This window comes from Dunckerocampus dactyliophorus, chromosome 14 (assembly GCF_027744805.1).
Source record: "Dunckerocampus dactyliophorus isolate RoL2022-P2 chromosome 14, RoL_Ddac_1.1, whole genome shotgun sequence".
Lineage (NCBI taxonomy): Eukaryota > Metazoa > Chordata > Actinopteri > Syngnathiformes > Syngnathidae > Dunckerocampus > Dunckerocampus dactyliophorus.
In genome coordinates, this window is record NC_072832.1 from 23,179,742 (window position 1) to 23,206,924 (window position 27,183).

At 42.5% G+C, this 27,183-nt stretch overlaps 1 protein-coding gene across 3 annotated transcripts in view; it reads right to left on the bottom strand.

The window, feature by feature from the left end:
• The window catches only part of LOC129193687 (apoptosis-stimulating of p53 protein 2-like), a 57,735-nt gene that overhangs the window by 5,287 nt on the left and 25,265 nt on the right, over positions 1-27,183 (bottom strand). The window contains exons 5-17 of one of the 3 annotated variants that reach the window (XM_054798153.1): positions 26,972-27,042; positions 24,340-24,441; positions 21,142-21,316; positions 20,838-21,019; positions 20,604-20,768; positions 15,639-15,686; positions 9,559-9,748; positions 9,390-9,446; positions 5,541-5,633; positions 5,330-5,451; positions 4,863-5,241; positions 3,330-4,159; positions 1,536-1,673 (exon numbers count right to left, since the gene is read on the bottom strand). In XM_054798153.1, coding sequence (XP_054654128.1) covers positions 1,536-1,673; positions 3,330-4,159; positions 4,863-5,241; positions 5,330-5,451; positions 5,541-5,633; positions 9,390-9,446; positions 9,559-9,748; positions 15,639-15,686; positions 20,604-20,768; positions 20,838-21,019; positions 21,142-21,316; positions 24,340-24,441; positions 26,972-27,042 — 2,552 coding nt within the window. The remainder of the gene's footprint in view (positions 1-1,535; positions 1,674-3,329; positions 4,160-4,862; positions 5,242-5,329; positions 5,452-5,540; positions 5,634-9,389; positions 9,447-9,558; positions 9,749-15,638; positions 15,687-20,603; positions 20,769-20,837; positions 21,020-21,141; positions 21,317-24,339; positions 24,442-26,971; positions 27,043-27,183) is intronic. The other 2 variants (XM_054798154.1, XM_054798155.1) reach the window with 2 other exon arrangements.

Here is a 27,183-nt window from a genome sequence, read left to right on the forward strand (position 1 = left end):
CAAGGGCATCAACTGTCTGGAACTGATGGCCATTTTTATAAACGTCCCTTGCCATCCATCCCCAAATGTTCTCTATGGGATTTAAATGAGGGGAACATGCAGGATGGTCCAAAAGAATGAAGTTATTCTCCCTGAAGAAGTCTTTGGTCAAGCGAGCATTGTGAATTGCAGCGTTGTCCTGTTGAAAAACCCAGCTGTTACCACACAGACGAGGGCCCTCAGTCATGAGGGATGCCCGCTGCAACATCTGCATCCGTTTGACGACCCCGCACCACCTGAAGCTCCAGTGTTCCACTGAATGAAAAAGCACCCCAGATCATGATGGACTCCCCTCCTCTGTGCCGGGTAGAAAACATCTCAGGTGGGATCTCCTTGTCATGCCAGTAACGTTGGAAGCCATCTGGACCGTCAAGGTTACATTTTTTCTCATCAGAGAATAAAACGTTTTTTCCACCTTTCAATGTCCAATGTTTGATGCTCCCTGGCAAAGTCTAAACAGGGCGTTTTGTGGCGTTGAAGGAGACGAGGTCTTTGATTTCCTTTTTTGTTTTTTAAATCCTTTTCCTGCAGATGCCGTCTGATGGTTATTGCGCTGCAGTCGGCACCAGTAAGGGCCTTAATGTGGGTGGAAGACCGCCCTGTGTCTTGATGGACAGCTAATTAGATCCTCCGGCTCAGCGCAGGTGTGATTTTTTTGGGTCTACCACTTGATTTTTGTGTTCCATAATGCTCAGGATCTTTAAAAAAATGTAGAATGACTGATTTACTGCACCCAACCTCAGCAGCAATGGCACGCTGCGAGAGGCCTTGCTTATGCAGCTCCACAATCCGACCACGTTCAAAAAGAGAAAGCTTCTTAGCTTTAGCCATCAGGAGGGCATGACAGTGTGAATCCCTGACAGAAAATGAACATTTTGAGCAGATTTAGGCTTTTATAGCCTCTGGTCTTAAACTTTTGATCAGGTGATAAACAACCTATTTCAGTTTTTTTTTTTTTGTTTAAATCAGAAGTTCCAAATTTATAATAATAATTACTTCATAAATAAAAATTTTATGCTGGTCAAAATGATCCTGTGTGAATCCAATTAATGAAGTGTGTTTAGTAAGTAAAATAACTAAATAAATACAATGAATAAAATAAAATAAAATTGCATTGTACAGCCATTTTACCGACTCTCACAAGATGCTCACTATAAATAGGAACAAAAAATAATTACATAAAAAAATTATATAGTAATAATATTTATTTAAATCATAAATAAAACTGTTAAGCTGCTAAAAATTAACCTGTGTGAATGCAATACATGAAGTGTGTTTAATAAGTAAAATAAGTAAATAAATAAATACAATTTAAAAAATAAAGTCACAATAATATTGCTTTCTACAGCCCTTTATAAACTCTGAAAAGATCCTCAATATAAATATGAACATTCAATTAGATTGTGATATTTGTCTATTTTAGAAATAAAAATGTGATCAACAAGTGAATCCAAACATTGTGTCCCAGAAGAAAAAAATTGTGGAGAAATATTCACCTCGTAGATGATTCTCTGGACCAGGTCAAACTCTCCCTCCAGGGAGGAGTCCAGCAGCAGAGCGAGCGGATTGAACTTGACTCTCATGCTGTGGCTGATTCGTTCCGAGCCGAGCTTGCGCAGGTTTGTCCTCTTCCCCTAAAGTCACAACCATAAAGAACGTGAGAGAGGAGAAAGCGTCCACTCGGTGGCGTGTTCAATCTCGACTGGGAGAAGAGGGATGGACGTGATTTTCTTTTCTTTTTTTTTTTTTTGCATGGCTAATCCAAAGTTTTAAGAAACTATTTCACCTCTCCTAATTGATGATTACGCAACCTGCTTAGCAGGTACAGTGCTCCAGATAAATAGGCCAAAACATTGATTTCTAATTGGTCGCCTTTTTGGGGTAAAACCTGCAAGCCTTACCGCAAATCCTCTTCTGGCAGTGGGATTAGTTGAACGTGTGAACTCTGTTTATTTTTAAACACAAAGTCCACCTCAGTGAATAAGGCGGAGTGTGGAAATCTGGGGTGAAAATGTACTTAGTCTAAGTAGAATAAGGCCCATTTTCTGCAAAAAAAAACAATAGCAGTGTTTGATGGGGATTATCTAATTATATAACGTCCACACTGTTGACTTGACAAATCATGGCCCGCCCGTGTGGAACTAACAAACATGTGACGGGAGTTTAAAACGCACGTACGCTGGAACCTAGATTTTTGTGGCTCCAAAAAGATCAGACAAAAAACAGAACGTACCAAAAGGCAATTTTTCTTTATACGAAAAAACATCAGTCCAATTAATCCGTGCCAGACACCCAAAAATACTAATAAAAATACATTTTAATCAAGAATAATAATTATAAATGACGAATTGGTAGAACTTGTTGACATCCTGGCAAGAACGCCACTTCGTGGCAATTTCGCGGCTTCATTCTCTCGATTTTTGAAAAATACATTCATTAATAAATCCTGCTGTTTCTTTGCTAAATACGGCCTATTATTAGCCAAAAATATGCATTTTTAAGCAAATTTTACATATCTTGCCTAAATTAAGCATTTCCCACATAAAAATGGCTAAATGATAGGGGTGTCATAATATCTTGTGTCACAAGATTTTTCGTTCAGAAAAAAAAAAAAAAAGCCTTGTAGGGAACAAAGAAGTCGGAAAAGGGTGGATTGCTCCCTCCGGGTTGGGAATGAGGTCCTGCCCCAGGTGGAGGAGTTCAAGTATCTCGGGGTCTTGTTCACAAGTGAGGGAAGGTTGGAGCGTGAGGTCGATAGGCGGATCGGCGCAGCGTCTGCAGTAATGCGGTCGCTGTACCGGACTGTCGTGGTGAAGAGAGAGCTGAGCCGGAAGGCAAAGCTCTCAATTTACCGGTCAATCTATGTTCCCACCCTCACCTATGGTCATGAGCTTTGGGTTGTGACCGAAAGAACGAGATCGTGGATACAAGCGGCTGAAATGACTTTCCTCCGTAGGGTAGCTGGACTCACCCTGAGAGAAAGGGTGAGGAGATCAGTCATCCGGGAGGAGCTCAGAGTAGAGCCGCTGCTCCTTCACATCGAGAGGAGCCAGCTGAAGTCAATATTGTGCAATATCGTAAAAACCGAATCATACAAAAACTGGGGCGTAAGAAAACCGAGGATTGACTGTTGACTGCTTTTCCATGGCTGCCACATCAGTGTATGAGATTTTTTGTAAAAAAACATAAACATGTGCAGTACCAGTCAAAAGATTCCGCACACTTTCGCTGAGAAAATGTATGCAAACTTTTGATTGGTACTGTATTAGAAAGGGCAAAGTGATTCTTACTGGAGGCAACGTGACTTGACCGGTGATCTCTGGAGCTTTCATATTAAAGGTGTCCTCCCCTAAACTGTCCTGCTCTCCTCCGCTAGGGTACGGTGGAGGTGGGTAAGGCGGGAACTCTTCCAGAAAGCCCTCCGGAGGTGGAGGAGGCAGGTTGGGGATTGTGTCCTCCAAACCAGCAGGGGCTGGAGGTGGGAAGAGTGCGTCTTCCGGCCTGGGAGCAGGGTGTGATGGAGGAGGAGGGGGGGGGATGATGTCTTCGCTGTCGAAGATCGCTAATGGTCTGGGTTGTTCAGCTGGGGATGGAATGTGGACAGCTCCACTTGGGACCTCCCCCAGAATGTCTGACTGGTGGTTTTCTGCACTACTCACGGGTCCTGGGACGTGTGGCCCCACAGGTATCTCCACCCCTTTCTCTGCATCAGCAGGAAAGGTGGGAGTGGTCGGTGTGGTCGCGGTCGTCTCCATAGCTGCCAGGGTGGTTTTCTGGTATAGAAGCTTCTGAATGTTGGGCCCTGCAGGTCCTTCAGGCTCTGTGATGGAGCTACGCTTCTTCAGGGGCCTCGGGGCGTTGTAGAGCTTCTTCCTCAAGGCTTCAAGATCTCCATCACTCTGGTGCCGGTAGGGGTTGGAAATGAAGGGGAGCAGCTTGGTGGGGCTGAGGGGTCTTGGGATACGCTCTGTCTCTGGTTGGGAGCCCTCAGATGGACTGGGACCTGTGTGGCTGGCTCCGCTGTGGTCCACCTCAGATTCCAATGCAGGGGAGCGGCGTTCCATGTAGGGGTTCTCCGGGTGCTGAGAGCCTCCACTGGGAATCACTGGCTTGCCGTACACTACACAAAGACAAGAATCCAAATGTTAATATTGCATTAAAACTCCCTGAATGCATCAATTAAACAGAAAACTTTCACACAGATCCTGCAAAAGAGCTGGAATAGCCGACCTTTATCAGCAGAATATATTGCGTGTGCTTTCACACAGCAAACAGGACATCCGCAGAAGATAATTAGATGCGTGACAAAGTGCGCGCCAGTGAGTGGTGTGACTTCCAACACATTAAAGCATTCCCTTACACACAGGCACTGTCCCGCCTTTGTGGCGGCACTGATACTACAAATTCACTGCCTCCATTCTTTGTCAGTGCCCTTTCATCCAGAAAAAATGTGAAAATGCCAGCTTTGACAGTCTACTTCTGCTTATGAGCTAAACTGAATGATCCGTCTATAATTGCTTAAGGTAGGGGGGTGTCCAATGTGTGGCTTGGGGGCCATTTGGGTGTTTTCGGTGTTTTAATAGCAGGCTTTCTAGGCAGAATAAGTGTGTCCTATTACGTGCATTAATTAGCTGTCTCTTTTTAACTGTTTTTATATCTTCAGAAAGCATGGAAAAGAGAAAGACGTGTGTTCATGTCTCACATAAGGATTGTAGATGATGGTAAAAATTCCCCAGAAATTTTCCTTTAAGGCATGATATGAGGAAATGCAGCACATTTAACACCAATGTGAAGCAGAGAGTGGACAAATCGGAGACTCTTACTGCTGATGAAGCCGTTGGTGCGGCTCTGAGACCTGCTGAGGGCCCCCTGGATGCCGGACTGCTGCGTGTACATGGAGTAAATGGAGCTAGCTGCGACGGTCTGCGGCTTGCTCAAGTTGTTATCTTTGGAGGAGGGCAGCTCCGGGGTGAAAGGTCGCACGGTGGCCGCGGGTGGAGTGTCCTGCTTGGAGGGTAAGGGGAGTGTCTGGCTCTGAGAGGGCGGGAGAGGGCTGTGGGCAGGCTGAGGGTGATTGCTGTGAGGCTTGGCTTTAGGAAAGGTGCCCGTGTTGAGGCCCACCTTGCCGTAAGGGACGACATTTGGGCCTTTTGGTTTGGTGGGTACAGGAGGCGGGACCTTGACTGGAGCCTTGGGAGCAGACTGAAGAGCACAGGAGAGTTAAGCCCCATAGATACGCATGTTTAATTTGCTGCGAGAAAAATAGAAGTTTTTTTTTTTTTTTTTTTACCTGAGCATCCCTGACCAAATCGTCACTGCTCTGGTTTTTGCGGAGTGAAGTGGCGGGAACCTCTGTTGGCTCAAACATGGAAAATGGACGTACCTTCCTGTCCCGCTTGGGCTCATTGTCATCTAATCACAGACCACATTCCATTAAAGACAAGTAGGTTTCAGTGTGATCCCATTTGGCCTTATGGGCAAGCCATGTGTATATTTCTGACCTTGGACTTTGTGAGCGTGAGAGGTCATCCGTGGGAGTGTCGAAGCTGGACCATGGCCGTTAGTGTTGGACTCCAGTTTTGATGACTGGTTCCCTGAAGAATTCAAAAGAGATGAGAGGATAAATAAAATACTTTCCTTTTATCGACCTATTTACCGATTCATTTTGGTTCTGGAGATCTCAGCTTTGACCTAGACTGTCAGCAGATTTCACACACACACACACACACACACACACACACACACACACACACTGCATCTTAACTAGGGGCGTCACAAGATCTTGTGCCACAAGATCTCGCAAGATTAAAACGTGCCAAGATTCCTCAAATGATATAATATATAAATATAATATATATAATGACTTAATAATATAATAAATAAATTATTTAATGACACAATACAATGAAAATGGACTGGATAATTATACTGCCATGTGCACGACTGTCTGCTTTCCTCGTCTCTCGCCTCCAAACAGGCAGGAAGAGAGTTCACTCTGTGCATTGCTTTCAGCACATTGGAGCATTTGTTCAACAGAACAACAGCATGAACAGAGTGAGCCCTTTTGTCAGTCATACAGTCTTTGTCTGGGAGGGTGGGGGCGGGGCCACTAGCATACACATAGCGTGCAGAAGAGTGCAGCCTTGTGTGGAGCAATGCAAGGTAATGTAGTAGAAATTATATGAGTAGTTAGCAACATAGTGTCACATTTTTTTTATGTTTTCATTGTACTTTTCCTTAATAAAATCTCGCCTCGCCCCATTCTCGTAGGCCCAAACTTGTGTAGCTTCTTGTTTCGTGAATTGAGTGTCTCGTGACACCCCTAATCTTTACAATCAGCATCATATAAATGAAGAATGATGCTCCAAAAGCAAGCTGTCAAGAAGAGTCGCACAGGAAAACATGGCTCAAGATCCAGCAAGGAAATGAAGCCATCAGTAAAATAAAGCACAAATGCACATCCAACACGTATTCTTTCTACCTTTTCTCTTGGCCCGAAGCGCTTTCAGAGGCTCGAGCAAGAACATGGTCTCTGGATAGGATGCATTCAGAATAAAAGGCGGGGAAAAAACAATATAAGCAGGGACTCCTTTAAAGAATCCAAAAGAAAAGGGAAAAAAATGCACACAACAAACTGGCTGAGTCAACAAAAAAAATATAAAAAAGTAATAGTCAAACCTCGGCTTTCATACACCGCAGTTTTTGTATTTGGTTTTCGTCAAAAACGAGTCCTTTTCCCTGAGCTGTATCGGTCCGCAAAATTGAGCGGCCACAGAAAGCACCATACGTGCTGCTGACTTACTGTTCGTGCGTTTCTTATTGCAATTCTCATCTTATTGAGTGTGACTGCTGAATCACCCACCATGGGGCCAAAGAAAGTTGCAAGTGGTAGCAATTTGAAAAAGAAGTTGAGAAACACAATTGAAACTCTGCATTAACAATAAGTTCCATCCACATGTCATTTAGAATTATTTCACATTGTTTTCTGCATGTTCATATTTTTGGGTGTCATTATTTCCCATGGGAAAAGCTTCCTCGGTTTTCACACGTCTTGGATTTCGACTACCATTTTGGAACAAATTAACAAAAACGGATCCCTCGCCACATTACGCTTCAAAATTTCACAGCTTCGCTCTATCACGAGTTTTCAAAATATATTGCTAAATAATCGCTGTTTCATGGTTGAAGACTGTCTACGAGTCAAAAAATATGCATATTTCAGCAAATTGTATGTATTTCTGGCCTAAAGTAAGCATTTTCAAGGATAATATTTGTAAAATACAAATACAAGGCATTCAGAAAATACAGTGAAAGACCCGTTGTGATTGTAATATCCTACACCAGTCACTATGTAGGTGTCAGTAATGTTGCATTGGTGAGACAATAGCCACCGCAGGAAGTACTGTTCAGAAACCGGAAGCACAAAAAAGAACACCAAGAAGGAACTCTCCCAATGCTACCATGTGTAAGTCTATATTACATCTTATTTATTTTCTCTTATTATGTCTACTATATTGGGTAATGGGTGACTACAGGGGTGTTATTTAATGTCTAGAGGACTATAATAATGTTAAAATGTGTATTTAGAAGGTCATAAACAGGTTTTCGAAACTCTAACTACTAAAATTAACCGCAGGAAACATGGGATGATCGTACCGCTTTACTACAATGTGGCTACCACGGAAAGGCTATTTTCTGCTATGATGGCCAGGGGTGTTTATTTAGTGCAGAAGGAACCCGGTCTCTATTATTAGGGGCAAGGCATTTATTCCAGTGTTATTTTTTGTGTTTATGTATTACAATAAATACATACAGCACAACTCCCATTAAACTTCACTGTTTAAGTCCAGCTTTACAGATGCCACGTCTGCATTTGGCAGTGTGCGTTGTGATCCTACATGTGTCTGTCGCGACAGATCAGTTATTGCTGAGGGCAAAAAAAAGGCATCTACAGTGGTATGAAAAAGTATCTGAACCTTTTGGAATTTCTCACATTTCTGCATAAAATCACCAGTCTACCAAAGATGACGCCAAGAGTTAAGAGTTCAGCGCAGAATACTCAGAGGGGTAAAAAAGAACCCTAGAGTGTCTGCTAAAGACTTACAGAAATCACTGGCAAAGTCCAATATCCCTGTGCACACATCAACTATATGTAAAATAATGGCCAAGAATGGTGTTCATGGGAGGACTCCACGGAGGAAGCCACTGCTGTCTAAAAAAGCCATTGTTACTCGTTTAATGTTCGCAAAAAGGCACTTGAACACTCCATAGAGGTTTTGGCAAAATATTTTGTGGACTGATGAAACCAAAGTTGAATTGTTTGGAGGAAAAATGGAACAGCTCACCAACATTACACCTCATCCCCACCCTGAAGCATGGTGCATCATGGTTTGTGGCTGTTTTGCTGCCTCAGGGCCTGGACAACTTGCAATCATTAATGGAAAAATGAATTCAAAAGTTTATCAGGATGTTTTGCAGGAAAACCTGAGGCCGTCTGTCAGACAGCTGAAGCTAAAAAGAGGATGGATGCTGCAACAATGATCCAAAACACAGAAGTAAATCAACTTCAGAATGGTTTCAGAAGAACAAAATACACGTTCTGGAGTGGCCAAGTCAAAGTCCAGACTTGAACCCCATTGAGATGCTGTGACATGACCTCAAGACAGCGATTCATGCCAGACATCCCAGGAATCTGACTGAACTACAGCAGTTTTGAAGAGAAGAATGGGCCAAGGTTAGTCCTGATCGATGTGCCAGACTGATCTGCAGCTACAGGAAGCGTCTGGTTGAAGTTATTGCTGCTTTGTGGGGGCAAAATATTAAATGTGATGGTTCAGTAACTTATTCCTCCCCCTTCTGTCATTGTTTGCATGCTATCCTCATTAAAACATGAAAACCTATAAATGTTTGGGTGGTTTTAGTTAAAGCAGACACTGTTTTTTCATCTGTGTGATTTTGACAAAGATCAGATCACATTTGATAGTGATTTTATGCAGAAATGTGAGTAATTCCAAAAGGTTCAGATACTTTTTCATACCACTGTATTTGAGGTGTGGTGTTTATTTATTCACACACCCTCCAATTGGGGCGTGGCATCTGTTCGAGTGGATTTGAGGAACTATCGTAATACATTTTATATGCTGAAGTTATTTTTTATTGATGCACTGGCCAGGCATCTAGTTTACTAGATTTCTTTGCCAGCATCTTGATGAAGTATACATGCTGACAATCTGTGCCCGAGCACTGATAAATTTTTTATTTTTTTTTAAAAAGAGCCACTGCAAAACAAGACATGACAGCTGATGACAATCAGGCATGACATAGCAACAACCAAGTATCTTCTTTGCTACCTTCTGAGCTCAGAGTGACATCAAAACCAGGCGGAGCATCAGACCTCTCTGCTCCTGCTTGTCAAATTAAAAAAAACAAAAACATACCTTTGTTTCCTCACATAAATGTGCTAAGTTGGATGGACAGAGGAGGGACACCCAAAGCTGGATCCAGGTCCTTGTTTCTCACCTATTGCAGCCTTGCTCTGCAGGTCGTGTGTGGGCAGGGTGGCAGTGCCGTCGGGGTAGGCTGGCTTTACAAGCAGCTCGTGTCTGCCAGAGCCGCCGCGAGGTATCGTGGACGACTGGATGTACGGGCCGACCGCCGCCACGCGAGATGGACCTGACTGCTGTTGCCCGGCTGGACCATCTGACGGCACCTGGAAGGAAAAGCAACACAAAAAAGATGTCGAGTTTTTATCCCTTTATCCTGTATTAAGTAGGGTAGAGTGGATCCCCGCATACTCACAAATCAGCATTTGCAGATTTTGGTCAAAAATATACTTTTTTCCCCCTCCATTTTTCTTTCTTTCTTTTTTTTTTTTTTTTTTGGAATGTCACTTCTCTGGCAGGAAAGGAGCCAGAACTTGCGAGAGAGGTTGAGACATTCCGACTAGATATAGTCGGACTCACCTCGACCCACAGTTTGGGTTCTGGAGCCAAACTCCTCGAAAGGGGCTGGACCTTGTTCTACTTTGGAGTTGCTGCAGGGGAGAGGCGGCGAGCTGGTGTGGGCTTATTAATAGCCCCCCTGCTCGGTGCCTCTGTGTTGGAATCATCCCCGGTGAACGAGAGGGTCATTTCCCTACGCCTTCGGGTTGGGGAAAGGGTCCTGACTGTCGTTTGTGTGTACGTGCCTAACGGCAGTTCAGAGTACCCAGCCTTCCTGGAGTCCATCAGAGGGGTGCTGGACAGCACCCCAACTGGTGACTCCGTCATTTTGCTGGGAGACTTCAACGCCCATGTGGGCAATGACAGTGTGACCTGGAGGGGCGTGATTGGGAGGAACGGCCTCCTCGTTCTGAACCCGTGCGGTGTGATGCTGTTGGACTTCTGTGCGAACCACAGTTTGTCCATCACAAACACCATGTTCCAACATAAGGATGTCCATAAGTGCACATGGCACCAGGACACCCTAGGCCGCAGGTCTATGATCGACTTTGTAGTCGTATCATCAGACCTGCGTCCGCATGTTCTGGACACACGGGTAAAGAGAGGGGTTGAGCTGTCAACTGATCACCAACTGGTGATGAGTTGGATTAGATGGCAGGGGAGGATGCAGGACAGACCTGGGAGACCCAAACGTGTAGTGAGGGTGTGCTGGGAACGTTTGGCAGAGTCTCCTGTTCGTCGAGTCTTCAGCTCTCACCTCCGGCAGAGCTTCTCCTGCATCCCGGGGGTGGACGAGGATATCGAGTCCGAATGGGCTCTATTCCGTGCCTCCATTGTTGAGGCAGCCGATCGGAGCTGCGGCCGCAAGGTGGTCAGTGCCAGTCGTGGCGGCAAGCCCCGAACCCGATGGTGGACACCAGAGGTCAGGGCTGCCGTCAAGCTGAAGAAGGAGTCCTATCAAGCATGGATGGCTTGTGGGACTCCTGAAGCAGCTGACAGGTACCGGCAGGCCAAGCGGCACGCGGCTTCGGTCGAGGCAAAAACACAGGTGTGGGAGGAGTTCGGTGAGGCCATTGAACACAACTTTCGGTCAGCCCCGAAGAGGTTCTGGCAAACTGTCCGGCGCCTCAGAAAGGGGAAGCAGTGCCCGGTCCACACTGTTTACAGTGGGGACAGGGACCTGCTGACCTCGACTGAGGATATAGTTGGGCGGTGGAAGGAATACTTTGAGGCCCTTCTCAATCCCACTGACATACCTTCCATAGAGTAAACAGAGGCTGAGGACACGAACGCGGACAGTTCCATCACCGTGGCACCGAGGTATCTGGGGTAGTCAAAACACTCCCCAGTGGCAAAGCTCCGGGGGTGGACGAGTTTTGCCCTGAATTCCTCAAGGCTCTGGATGTTGAGGGACTGTCTTGGCTGACATGTCTCTTCAACACTGCGTGGAAGTCGGGAACAGTACCTCTGGATTGGCAGACGGGGTGATGGTCCCCCTTTTCAAGAAGGGTGACCGGAGGGTGTGTTCCAACTATAGGGGGATCACACTCCTCAGCCTCCCTGGGAAAGTCTATTCCAGGGTGCTGGAGAGAAGGGTACGACCGTTAATCGAACCTCGGCTACAGGAGGTGCAATGTGGTTTTCGTCCTGGTCGCGGAACAATGGACCAGCTCTACACCCTTGCAAGGGTACTGGAGGGTATTTGGGAGTTTGCCCAACGGGTCTATTATGTAATATTTGACACTACATTCGTCCCTGATTATAAATAAAATCAAAATATGAAGAAAAAAAAGGTGCGATTTTACAAGAATAAACTCAATATTATGAGGAAAAATAATGTTTACTTAGCATAAAGACAATTATTTTTTATTATTATTATTTTTTAATGTAGTAATATGACAAACAAAACAACACAAAGTTGTCATTTTTGGAAAATGTCATTGGGGAAAAACTAATGTTACGAGAATAAAGTCAAAATATTATGGGAATAAAGTCATAATTTCCAAGAAGGAAATTTCCAAGAAGAAAAGTAAAATAGTAAAAATAGTCTCGTAAACATTTTTACGAGAATAAAAGTCGTATTCCAACAAGAAAAAAAATTGCAATTTTACAAGAATAAGCTCATAATATAAAAAAAAATCTGTAATTTTAGTAGCATAGAGCTGAAATATTGAAGATATTTTTTACTTTTTATAAGTTATTATGAGAAACTAACAAAACAAAATAAAGTTGTAATTTAGGGAAAATTAGGTTGGGGGAGAAAGTTATAATATTATGGGAATAAAGTGAATATATTATGGGAATAAGGTCATGTTACAAAAATGTTTTTCTGGCACAGTTGGAAAATAAAAAAAAAAAAAATAGAGCAAAGGGCAAATACTAATAATAGGCTTTTTCCACCGATATCACAAAGCTGAGATGTAGGTTTTTAATGAAATACCTAAAACTTCTTAGCATATCTACATGTGGTGCTTTACAAAAATAAAAACGGCCCTTGCATCCTTTCATTTTTCAGTATGTGGCCATGGGCGGAAAAAGTTTGGACACCTGATTAAAGACGTAGTTTTATTATTAGTTATCAACATTTCAGCTTCTTTGCATTTTTTGTTTTGTTTGTTTGTTTTTGTTTTTGTAAGCATCTATATAATACGTGTAACACGCAGTAAGTGTGTGAGGCATGTTTAGGGCTTAAACCTTATTTAGGGCGCTGCATTTAGCTTGTCAGCTTCCTTGGTCGGGAGCAAACAATGGCAATTGAAGAGAAGGGGAGGGTTACTGAAGCTGACTCTAATCTAAAATGTCACTTTTTTTGCAACCAGGGATCCGAAATAAGAGAATGCCAATTCAAGATTCAAGATTCAAGATTCAAGAGAGTTTTATTGTCATGTGCATAGTACAACAGCAGTTATGGCAAGCTAGCAGGATGTTTGGAGGTGGAGGAGTGAGCCGGCGTGTTTTTAATTTTTATGGGCGTGTCAATAAGTCAGGTTTATTTGCTATTGGTAAATAGCAGGGATCCACAGTACAGCAAAAAGAAAACAATTTTTTTGACATAAACTAATACACCAATACAACAGGCACCAGCTATTTTAGTTGTTTTTGTAAAAGTAGAGAAAAGTGTGGAACCATGAGTCCTGAGCTTAAGATGATGAGTACAAAAAGCATGCAAGGTCATTAAATACCCAAAAACAAAATGAAGAGACAATGGTTAAACAAAAACTTGTAGAAGTGCAAATGTTGGCCTGTGGGTGGCGCCACCTTGCCATCTTGATACAAATAATGTATCCTGGTGAGCGCTGAAACGTGAAAGTTAGTGTTGTCTTTCAAAATAGATTTGAAGGGCAGAGCGATGAAGAAGGAAATGTTTAAAAGGTCAGACAAGTCAACTTTTTTTTTTTTGCAGACAATGAAAGATTTTATTAGGTGTTCAAAGGTGCAACCTTTGAACCCATTTGACACAAGCTCACATGCTCTTTTGGACCACAATTACACAAGCTGCCAGAGATGATGGCTGCCTTTTTCTGAAGTTATGCTTGACAATGACATTAATGCTGCTGCTATTCAACATATTGACATACCGTATTTCCTCTAAAAAAAAGCACACAAATACAAATACTAACCTGCAACCGTTTTTATCTATTTGAGGATAAAATAATACAGGTGATCCACAGCTTTCTGTGCTTCGTGGCTACGTACGCACTCCCATACATGAATTTAAACCTTAATTGTGGTCCATAAACATGAGACTCGCTAGTTACAGCGGCAGAATACATGATGTGCAGCTCAGGCACAGCCACACGAGTCAACACTGGGCTGTCACAACCATCAAGGATTAAAATGGTATTGAAACGTCTACTCGGATGTTGTAAAAGTGACTAGGAGGTGGTTGATCAACCATCTCTTTATTGCAAAAGCAATATTGTCGGCCAAACTCAATTGTCCTCTGCACACACACACGACCACACATATTCACACGCGCACACACACGGTCAGGACTCATGTTACGTTCACAGCCGGACGGAAATCAACTGTAATCTTTGACATTACAGTCGTCCCTCGCTACATCGTGGTTCAAACATTGCTCCCATTCAATAGTGCTTTTTTCAAAAATGTATACGATTGCTGTTTCGTGGTTGACCACGTCCTATTATTGGTCAAAAAATATTGAAAGACAAGTTACATGTAGTATTGTGGTTACTAGGCATCAGTAATGTTACATAAATGAGACATGGTATTAGATTAGATTCGCTTCACACTGCATGGAGTCAGCCACAGCATGTCCGACAATAAGAGTGAAAAGTTCTCCTCCTATTCCATGTGGAAGTGGTAAGTTTTTGGCTTCTTTGTCCTTTTGCTCCACTCAGTTTGAAAACAAGTTCTTAAGTTGAAAATAAGTAAATTGGAAAGGCTAACTGGTTAGCTTAGTAGCTTGCTATGCTAGCGGTGGCCATTTGTGTCCCTGCAGTGACGCTGTAACCTGCGCAATGTGATGTAAGCAGAGTAACAGGAGTGTAAAGGTGACTACAGGGGTGTTATTTCAATGTCTACAGGGCTCTAATAATGGTAAACACCGTGTTTAAAAAGTCATGAACAGGTTTTCCATGCTGTATCTACAAAAATATTCCATTTATTAATATTGAATCCTTACTTCGTGGAAATTCACTTATCATGGTTGGGTCTGGAAACAATTGACCGTGATAAACGAGGGACGGTTGTACAAATAACTGCTTCATGCCTCAAATTTTACGGTTATCGCGTTTTTTTCAAAAAATATATTAATTAATAAACCATCGCCATTTCATGGTTGAATACTGACTTTATTTTTTTATCCATATTTAAGCAAATTTTACATACTGTTTTGACTAAATGAAGCATTTTCAATCATAAAAATGACTAAATGAATGAAAATACAAATATTAGGCAGTCAGAATACGCATTCAAAGATGTTGTGATGATATGTAGTATTCTACACTGGTCAGTAATGTTACACTGATGAGACAATGGCTCCTGCAGGAAGTACATGTGTGAATCTATATATTATGTCTTCTATATTGGGTAATAGGAGTGTAAAGGTGAATATGGTGGTGTTAGTTCATATCTAGGATGGCTCTAATGTTTAAAACCGTTTTTAGAAGGTTGTTAACAGGCTTTCTATGTTCTAACTACAATGTATGTAAGAAATCCTACTTTGCGGAAATTGTCTTATCTTGGTCTGGTCTAGAACCGATTCACCACGATAAAGGAGGGACCATACATGACCGTCTAGGAACACAACTCGTACGTAACCCGAGGACCACCTGTATTGAATACTGCAATTAAATTGTATTTGTGCAGTTAAAAGCCTGGCCCCTATTGGAAACCTTGTACAAATAAATATGTCTGGCTGCTGTATGAGGAAATACGGTGTACCTTGTACTCTGCAACAAACTTAGAAACACTGACTTTAAATGTGAGTACAAAACTCCCCCTTCAACTTGAAAAAATCGCCCCAGAACACCTTGTCTTGGACCACTGATGAATTACAACATGCAGTATGTCTTTAATGGAGGCGTGACTCACACTGCCTGCCACAGTCAATAAAACCTGTGCAAAGTGACAACTGAAGACCGAAGAGGAAACAGGGAACAGATGTTCCGCACCGACGCTAGTTTGGATTACCTGAGGATGTGTGTCTTTTGAAGCCCTCTCTTTACCGGGATAGCCATTCTTGAGAAAACAAAAGCACAAACATGCAACAGCAGTTCAAAATAGCAAATAACTCCCCCCTTTACAAAAAAAAAATATATATATATATATATACACACACTTCCTGTCAAGTATTACCTTTTTCTCCAACTCAGAGAAAAAAGCCTTCCCTTTTAGTCAGCAGTGTGTGTGCTGCATGTCAGCCAGACACTTGTTGGATGGAGAGCGTCTTTGTGCTGGCGTAAAAAAGCTTTGCTCATTGTGATTCCAGGCAGGCTGGGTGAATCACCTTTTTGCCTTTTCAGGGCCTCTCATCTGAATGCGTCACACACTTGGTCCTACTTCATTGTGCAGTTTACAAAATGGCAAAAATAATAATAGGCTTTCAAAAATAATAACAGGCTTCTCTCCAAAGAAACAGTAGTTCATAACTGTTATTTATGTTTCCTCATAAAGCCCCTTTAGGATGTCTACATTATAACAATTCTACACCTCATAACCTTTTGATTGGAGATTCTCAACTGGTGGGTCACTTAATCTTGCGCTTTTATTCTGAAGAAGATAGTTTATGCAGCAGGGTGTCCATGTATAAATAGTACTCTTACAGGTGGCGACAACGCTCTGTAGTGCTATTTGAAAGCCACCCGTTATAGGGGAAGACCAACAACGTTGGTTAGAAGTCTCCTGTCTAAGATGTCAAATATGCCAGCCCTGTCGCTTGTTGAGCCTTAGAAGTGTTTGACTGTAGGTATTTTATGCTTATTATCAGGGATGCACTTTTTTTTTTCAAGCCGATACCAATAACTTTCTGCTTCTCCAGATGGATACCAATGACTTTTTTGTATGTACAGGTACAGTATCTTTACATTTAGATTAAACTGTAGTTTGTGCACACCTGGAAGTAAGAAGGAAAAAGTTGCATTTGACCAACTGCATCTGTTGATTTGTCCTAATCAAATATCATGACATTACTATTGCCACATGACTACTATCAGGAAAACCAGAGTATAGAGTGGAGGGAGCCACCTGATGTGGCCCAGCAAGGTGCACTATATTCGGACACATGCTCCAAGCAGCCGATGTGACGCCACAGACGTCTCTGGTAAACCTTTTGCACTTTTCAAACACCGTGGCAAAACATGCCCCTGGCATTGTAGTGATGCTGCCGTTTCAGGTGGTTGATAAGGTTTTTTGTGCGCTTAATGTTTTCCCACCCCTCATCACTGGACTTTTGATACAACTAGCACACAAAATGACTCTTAAACTCACTTGGATAGGTTTCATGTTTTAGGTTTATTGTATATTGTTTATATGTGTATGGTCGGTTTTTTTTCACAGTAGTAGTGTTTATCTTTTCTGGATTTGGTATACAGTCAAACCTGTCTTAGCAGCCACCTGTATAGAACGGCCACCTGCCTATAGTGGCCACTGAAAAAGCCCCCCGCAGAAAATGTACGTGTTATAGACCCTGTGTATAGCGGTCACCTGTCTAACGCGGGCAGCGGCCACCCATTTTGTATCCCTTGGTCAATATAAATACAACATCTAAAATATCACTTAATTGCCGACTAATTAGAGATTAGAAGCCCATTCAATAAGAAAGGAGCGATGGTATTTTTAGTTTACAACGATCTTCACACCTCCACACTAGTGTGGCCCACCACATCATCCACCCATCCATCCTTTTTCGATTCCACTTGCCCTCACTAGGGTCGCGGGTATGCTGGAGCCTATCCCAGCTGTCTTCAGGCGAAAGGCAGTACACTCTGGACTGGTCGCCAGCCAGTTGCAGAGCACATATACAAACAAACAACACACTCACATTCATACCTATGGGCAATTTAGAGTCCCTGCCACATCATTTTAACATAATGTGTGCCAGTAATGCCCTTCACCTTTCGTCCTTCTAAATGTATTATTCCTTCATTTTGACAGTCAAATTGTACCGTGTGCAATTCTTCTCAACTTGAGTATTAACTGACCCTGCAACAAGATATTCCAAGCATTTTTTGTTATCAAAAGATAGATACTTGAATGTCTGCTCGTCCCCTTGACATTCTCACTTCTCATATCACAGCAAGTTATCCATCAATTTGTTCGTAAAAATACAATAATCAAATGCACGGCCAATTGTGTAATAATAATAATAATAATAATAATATGATGCTATATTCATATTCTTATATATTGACAGTTTAAGTGACCCTCTGAGGGCAGCAATAACTGTTGCCCTCGAAAACGAGTTTGATATCTCTTCTGTATTGGCTTTTCAATGTCAATTAGCATCAACCTAGCGCATTCGTTGAAATGCATTTCCTTTATGTTGAACGTTACAGACAACAAGTAAAAGCTTTGAAATGGTCTGTATTGAGAACCTGTTATCTGTCTGCTGAGCTAGCAAGTAAAGAACAAAACCTTTGCTGATGCTACTTGTTAAAATAATTTTAAGTTTGTGGAGAAAAACATATTGCTCCTGAAATGTTCATTAAACTTGCTGTATTTTATTTTATTTTATTTTTGCGCTACCTCAAATTCCTACTGCACTGTCTTGTCATAAATATACATGTAAGCTATTTGAGAAATTTGAGTTGTACAATTCCCCCAAGTGGGGTCACCGCCTGCCATTCAGGGGTGACAGTGGGTCCTGCGGCCAAACCAGTTGAGAAGCACTGCTTGGAGATGTTATCCATTCTGCATTCTAAAAGCTTTGAATTACATGGAGAAGCTTCATTTGATGGAATAAATAATGGAACTTGCAGCAAATATATATGTTTTCACACAGTACTGCATGAAACATCATCTTGCGTACACATGTGCCCATGTTCTCTCCTGGAACAAACAATCCAAAAAGCATTGTGTTCATGAAAAAATAAAATCAAGTTCGGCATGTTGTTTCCATTTTCAAGACAATGACGGTGTGCCTTTAAAAAAACAGGCGCTCTCGCCCTTTTCCTGTTTCTTTCAAGTGTGTAGCCAGAGGAGATAGCATCTCCCCTGACATTATGGCCTGTCTGCAATGTCAGCCTGCACTCAGAAGTCCGCTCACATGTTACAGGAGTTGCTTCTGCCAAATGGGAGTCAAAATCGCGCAGCTCAGCAAACTGACATGCAACACAACAATGTAGCAAAGAGTGTGTGAGGTTCCCACCAAGGGAAAAAAAAAGCAGAAAGTGCATGGGACCTTAAATTGCACTGGACACCACTGAGGGGCAGCTGAGGCCTCGGGTGGTTCTATGTGAGCTTTTTATCCACTAGGAGGCGCTATCATCAAACCTATTCCTATCTGTGGTCAGCAAAAACCTCCATGAGCATGAAAGTAAAGGGGTGTTTACACTTGCACACACTTCATCCCGCAGTGGTACGCAATTTTGCATGCCAATGAGTAAACTGGTGGTAAACAGGTGTGAAGTGTGTGTAAACTGTGCAGGGCCAGTGCCAGTGCGCAAAGAAAATGTTAGAATGTTCACAATTTGTGGCAGGCATAATTTCCGTGAACTAGTCATGAATGCAACTTGGACGCACCACAACCTACAGTCTGCGCAAACAATGCGGCCGGTATCCAAGCGTGTCTCTGCGTGTCTCATTCACATAAATTGGTTAACTTTTCCAACAGCTCTTGGAGCAAGATGTGGGGAAATTCTCAATTTCTGTAGCCTCTTGGAACTTCCTTGTGATTTTCTGTTAAGTAATCATAATGCCCAAAGCGATGTCTTCTAGTCAGCAATTCCCTCTCCCACACTGTCAGCTGCAGGGTTTCTGCAACATGTAATGGATCGTGGCAGGGCGCCACCACTCAATAAAAGCCACCACAACTTGGAAATGAGGTTGTTGTTTTTTTTTTTTTTTAAGTCAAACAATGTTAAGTAATAGTGTATGAATGGACATTGCTATATCAGGGGTGCCCATTACGGCGATGTTGGTCTCACCTCACCTATATCATAACCGTCACTTCGTAGATGCCATATATCAGTCAGTTGACATTAAGCCCCCTCTTGATTCGCTCCCGTGCCTCGGCGGCGGCTAAGAAAGGGGAGAACAAACGTCGCCACCAAATATCATAAAAACGTTTCACTACACTTTATTTTGAAAAACAAGCACCGAAATCACCTGTCTGCCCTGTTGGCACTTGACAGATAAGGTGTGGCAGGAGTGGCATTTAAAGTTAATTAATGCATTTGTTGTTCAAGCCTGTGAAAACGACCCTAATGTTGACATTACTACAGACAGTCAATTTATTTATTTTTTTATTCCTGCAACAGCGACGCAGCAGCGCGACACAGCGGAGGCAGGCCGCCTCCCATGCAGCCCACCACCACAGCTACAAAAAATACTAGGGGAACCCCTGAGATGCCTCTTTTTTCTATTTTATTGCCTCCTTCCTGCTCTTTGCACATTCTATATCTGCAACTGTGACTAAATATAGACTTATCTTTCTTTTTGTCATTCTTCACTGGGGTTCACTATCCTGTAGGTCCCAAATACAGCAATGAATGAAGCTATAGGGGTGATACCTGCTGCTACGTGGAGTCACCAAATAATGCCATGACTGCTTCACAGCTGCGGGAAGTGGTGGTGACAATGTATACCCACGCAGGAACAATGTGCATCGCATGTACTATTGTCGTGCACTTGACATAAACACTACTTGACAAGATGTAAACAAGTAGTGCTGGAGCCTGGTCATTTCACGCCAATGTGCACCATTTGCGGTCACAAATTGCATGCCAAGTGCGTAACTTATGCGTAAACTGAACGCGAAGTGCGCAAACTCGTCTTTGCGTTTTTCAGGCGTGCCGTAAATAAATAAATAAATGATCGGAACTGCCGCTGCAAATTGTGGGACAATGCGGACGCAAAATGCGTACAAGTGTAAACACTGCTGATGTTGTTTTATGTAAATAGAATGTATGTGTGTGTGTGTGTGAGAGAGTGTCTTACAGGCAAGTTCTCCTTCTGCTGCAGTGCTGCCTTCTTTTTCCACAGCCGATCGCGAAGCTCACCGATCCGCTTGTCCATGGCGGCCACCTCCATGTTGCGCTTGTTCAGGCTCTCCCTCTGCTGCTGCAGTTTGGAGTTTTGGTCCTGGTTCAGCTTGTTCCTCATCTGACACAGAAACAGGATGCTCACTCTCACTGGAAATAAGGTGCTGTACACACAATGTGTGTGACGCACCTGTAACTCCTTATAGAGGCGGTCAAGCTCAGCCACAGAGCCCTGGTTGTCGTGGAAGCTCTCCATTTTGCCGTTTTTGAGCAAGTCCAGCTGTCGGTTGAGCTCCTCCACCTTGGTGGCAGCCATCACCAGCTCTCGTTGCTTCTGCTGGAAAAGGTTGTTCATCTGCTCGATCTCTTCGACTGCAGATGTAGAGAAGGATGGGGAAGGTTGAATTCTACCAGAGGGACTTTGGAGCTTCCACTGTATTCAGTAAATGTATGACAAACTTCAGCGGTAAATATTCCCAGCAAGAGGCACTTACCCAGTTTGCCATTGCTGAGACGTTTCTGCTCTACTTGGCCCTTGAGGGCTCGGACCTTCTTGAGGCGACTCTCCTGGTTGTCAATGTTATCCCGGAGACGCTGCAGCCTCTCCTGTTCAGAGGCCTGCTGCTGGTGCCGCTGCTCCTGCTGCTTCAGGTAGCGCAAGCGCTGCTCCTGGAGGGACAAGAAGGGAAATGGTTTGATTTGCATGACTTAGTTTGTGTAAGGAACAGGTTCTGAAACGCTGTTTGAAGTCATGTGTGCTGGTGTGTAATTCCTGTTGGTTTACTTGACACATGCAAGCGCTCATGATGGCTTCAAGGTACAGCACATTCCATGCCACATGCACAGGTAACACACGGCTGCCGAGTGTAAACAATATATTTTTCTTTAATACCGTAAATGCTCCCAATGACGTCTCCATTCGGTTAACAGGTCCTATGGTCATGGTCTACAAAAGCCAATATCCATCTGTGGCTGGAGACAACCTACTGATGTCGTATTTGATGCATTTGAAGGATCATCATGAGTGCTCAGCATCCAGCAGCTTTGTTTACCTCTGCATGTGCTTTAAAATGTTGGTTATGCTACTCAGCTGTTGGTGTGAAAGTCACATGTGTTACATTTCTCGTACTGTTGTTTATGTTAATGCGGGCTGTGCAGTGGGCTCCTTCCCACTATTACAACATTGGTTCTGTAGCTGCTGCGTTGTGCACCTTGTCTCACAATAATATACCTGTTAATAAATGACCATGTGGTGAAACGAGACTACATTTTCCTTTCCACTTTTTAATGCGCTCCAAATTGTTATTAAAGTTTAAAGATGAAGTTGTTATATCCATCTATACATTGTCTATTCACATATCTATTTTTAATCACAGAGCGTCCTTGTTAGCAGCCTATCAGCTTGCTACCACATGGAAGCAGGAAGCGGAAGTCAACCTCGTCGCCCATCTATGATAGCATCAGTGGTTGAAACTGTAGTTCTTTGCTAACACAGTTATGCTACAAGTTTAAAAGACAAAACATGGTTTTATAGTTTTACAATTAAAGATTCACATTGCTAAAACATTTCTAAATACATACAAATGATGAATGAAAGGGACAAATAAACATTTAAGGTTACTTTTACTTATTTTTTGAATTCAGTAAGTGTTTCTCACCTTTATCAAAATGCTGGCAAATGCAACTTTCTTTGGCTCCATTTTGGGTTATTTTGCAGCCGTGATCATTAAGAAAAGCAGCGACTTGAGGTGAGAAACAGTATTGGATTTTAAAAAAATAACTCACGACAAATCATGACGGTGGTGTCCATGTTGATCTCGCTGCCACATCGAATGTTTGTTTATCCATTTCATTTGTCATGAGTATGTACGAGGGGTGTCATGAAACACCCAATTCACAAGACGAGACGATGCACGAGATTGGCTCCACGAGAAAGAGGCAAGATGAGATTTTAACATAAAGTTTAAGAAAAGCACAATGAAAAAATAGGACTGGACAAGCAAATTATTTTATTTATTAGTCACAAAACAATGCAGGTGCGTTTTCAAATGTTTGTCCCATAAATTGATGCTCAAAGATATTATTGTCAACATTTTTTGAGACCAAAATAAACCACATTTATGATTGTATACAATGATAAATAACAGCTCACTGTTTTTCTCGTCTACTTGTTTATTTACATCAGGGTTGTCCAGCTGTCCTTTGATAGTTAAAATTTTAAAACAATTTATAATTAAAAAAAAAAAAACACATTATACATATATTTAAAAACAAATCTTTGTGTTTTTAGTCACCAGTACCAACATTTTAGCTTTTTCTAGTTCTAAATGCATTTTTGGTCTATTTTTCCACTTTTACTGGGTTTTTGTTTATTTGTGCAATGAGCCATGTTCCACAGATGGCCCCTGCACCACACTTTGGACACTCCTGTGTGTTTTGCCAGGAAGGCGAGTGTGTCCAAGCTTTACCTTCTGGCGCTATTGGTCAAGGCCTGGGTTGCATTGTGGAGGAATTTTTACAGCTTTCAGACACGCATTGCACGGCGTTACAGAGGTGGCGCCCACTTCCACTCGGCGGACAAGTCGCCTTTATTGATGGCTTGTATCTAATTACAAAATAAATGCATGACACAAGAACCACCCTTACTTGCTAAATATCAACCATATCGCTAAATTGTCAACACGGATCTCTTCTATGTACGAGGTGTGTTATGAAATGGAACCGGTGATTGCCGGTGCTCAAAATTGGCACTTAGATAGATGCAATGAGCATCAATAGAACCACTCGGTGACTGAGGGTGCAGACAATTCTAAATATCTACGTGGGTTGATCTGACAAATCTTAAGTAAAATTGGTCAAATGTAGAATTACTCCAGCTTCTGCTTGGACATCAACAAGTAGCAAGCAGCTGTTTAACTCCGATGAGGGAAAAATAAAAATAAAATAAAATAATAATAATACATGTCACTCGCTGACACTGATGCTGTGAACACCAAGGTAGGTTGGATTGCAAGATGTGCCTAAGCACTAAATGTGCACTTCCAAAAATGCCTTTCACACTGCCACTCCCATATTACTCTTGGAGATTAATAACGTACCTATCTAAAGTATGTTATCATTCGTAGTCGCGATGCCATAGTTTACAGTCTGATTGGCTTCTGCCTGCCCTGTCCTCGCGATACAGCTTTTCTCTAAACGACAAATCTTGTCACGTTTTAATCTCCCTAATATGTAATTAAAACATTTTTCGCCTTCTGGGACAGATTAATTGGATCTACATTATTTCTTATGGAAAATGGATTCGGTTAGAGTCTGACCTTCTGGAACGGATTAATGACGCCAACCAAGGTTCCACTGCACGTGGAAAGAGCATACAATGTGCAATATTGTATGGCTTCCTGTCGAGGTGAAAAGCAGCCCTGCAAATGTGCCATGAGAATGTCACAGGCTCCTCAAATTCCAAACAATGCACCTGCAGCCATCATGTCACCGCTCTTTCGCAACCTCCATATCGCAGCGACTAGACAATTTCCGATGTGTTTTCTTTTAACACTCGCCTCCTTTAATCTCCTTTCATTATTGTTACTTTTATCACCACCACTTAAGCTCTTCATCCTCCATATCCAATCATCTCTACCAGCTCCTGTCTGGACTTTCATCTTCCGCCCCCTCCCTCCCCCTCCCCCCCGTACCTTGGAAGCCAGGAGTTGTTGCTGAGCTTCGATCTGCTGCTGCTGCCTGGCAGCCATCTCCTGTAGCTCGGCCAAAGTCATGTCCATCCTGGGTGGTGCCACCTGCACGGGATGCAATGGACAAAATGAGTCATAAACAAGTCATATACAGTACATAGAAAATGAATCTATTCACTTCATCTCAACTATGTAAATAGACAATAAAGTCTTTGTATGTCCGCCCCGTTTACTAGTAACTCATTTGCATGTATGGACTGGAGAGGAAGCTGAATGAAATGGTTCCCTTATTATGCTGGATAGGGAAACAAAATAATGGGTCACATACTTTATGTTAACATAACACACAAAAGGAAAGTCATCAACTGTCTCATTAAGCGGTTAAGCTCCCGTGGTTTTAATGAGGGACAAAGTACTTTAATATCACTTCATTGACTGTAAAGAATTCTGTGGAATTGATTGCGGAAATGGGGCGCAGAGGTGATTCTGATTTCCCCAAACGAGACCAGTTCAGCTCTGGCATGGAAACAGGAGTTCAGGACATTCACCAGCGCATTAAAACAATTTAATAATTACAAGTGTTCTTTGGGTTACGAACAAATTCCTTTCCTAGCCAGTGATGTAAGTCCAAGTTTCGGTTTACGTCGCAACTTCTACCTAAATCGTACCTAAATTAACTCCAAAGTCACTCACACTGAACTCAGAAAACAAGAAAGACATTTAAAATGCAGTAATAAAACACTAAATAGGCAAATTAAATGAAACAGTGAGACAAAAGGGAACAACTCCTTACTTTTATGCCTGTGGTTGTGTTGCACACTGGAAAGGCTGTTGCAAGGGAGGGAGACGACGTCTCAATAATGAGACCACTACATTGCCCGATTTTCGCTGTCCATTTTATAGTAGAAGATACTTTCACATGTTCAAGGATACCATCTTTATCCTTCATGATGGGCACCGCGTTTCAGCAGCTTGGACCCGGCATGCAGCCAATGTTGGCCATGTCTAATTTTACTTTCACTTTCTTTTACGCGCTGCCACCAGACAAGTCTGCCTCGCTGTCTTGGGAGACATAATGACGTTTAAACTTAAATGCAGTGGAACCTTGGTTAGTCATTCATTTGTTCCAGAAGGTCTGACGAACCGAAAAGCAGACCCCAACTGAATAAATTTTTCCCATAATCAGGAAATGCTTGAAATGACCAAAATACCACTGATGATATCATAGAAGGGCTACGTAACTGACTTCCTGTTCCGGTTACCATTTTTGTAACTTAGCAAGCTTGCGTCTTTGTTGATAATTGACGTTTTGTGATAAAAATACATAAAAGAACACAGTTGGACTCACACAGTGTATTAACAACACGACAAGACGTGCGCCGCATTGTACGCCACCTGGAAAATGTACGTACACCGCGGCAAAACATTGGCATACATTTTCAACGTTAACTGAAAAACACAAAAGTAATGCTGTCCTTCCTCTCAGTGTTCTCATGTTACTCCGCCAGTCAGCAAATGTATTAATCAGCCTACGTATTACTGATTATTACGTAACTAGTTATTTTTTTTGTACAGCCCCAATAATTTACGCTGTAAACTGATCATCTATACTTGCGTTTCAATTTTCTCCATAGCAGAACAACCAATAGCAACATTTCTAGCATACTGTATATGACATAGTATATAAATAATACACTAGGTCTCCAACTTACAAACATCCAACTAGCGAACACTCACGGATACGAACACAAGCAGACTGGTCTATATTTTATTTTATTTTGCCATGTAGTCGCTCAAACAGTATTTATACTGCTACATGCTTGACCAGTAGAGGGCACTGTGACACTGCTAATGGGACCAACAGAAGCAGCGTTAGCGCTAATGGGACCAACAGAGGAAGAGTTAGACCAGGGGTGTCAAACTCGTGCCATGGAGGGCCGAGACACTGCAGGTTTTCTTTCCAGCCAGTCACTAAAGCAGGTGATTTTAATGATCAACACCTTCAGTTTGAGGGAAGGAGCTCATCAATTAAATCACCTGCTGAAGAAACTGGTTGGAGAGAAAACCTGCAGCGTCTCGGCCCTCCATGGCACGAGTTTGACACATGTGAGTTAGACGCTGGGGAGATAAAGCTAAATGGAAAGCTAAATTGTACAACCCGGACAGAGAGTGTGAGTAAAGTTTATGAAGAGTTAATAGGCCTGCTTAATTCTACACCACCCACAGAACACTACCTCTTTTAGAAGAGTCTAACGACAACGACCATTTGTCCTTTTTTTCCAATAACTCCTCCTCCTCCACCACAACAACGTATGCTCGACCACTCCTCTTCAAAGGTAAATAACATTTATCATTACGTATTATTATATCACTTTTATTATTGTTTTTTTTTCATTAATTATCCTTGTTTAATATTACTACTGCATCCAAACTCATATTTACATACATACGCATATACTGTATATGCATACATGTACATGTAGTACCTATATCATTGGTAATATTACATTTTCCCCTACTTAAGAACAATTCGACATAAGAACGGTCTGGAACCAATTGTGTTCGATAGTTGGGGACTTAGTGTAGTAATAAAATAGTACCACAGATTTCAGGTAGGTTTCAAAAAGGTACTCACCCCATTCTCCATTCTTCTGTCTGGTGGGCCCTTAACCCCATTCCTTTTTGCCTCCGAGCCTCTGGACCCACCTAAGGAAGCAACACCATACAACACCCAATCAGACATGACGCTGAGTCGCAAACAGCCTTAACTTCTCCCCTTCACATGCAGCTGTGACGGCCTCTATCCAGCACGTCTCTTTCTGCTCTATCACAGGCGCTGGCGCAGCA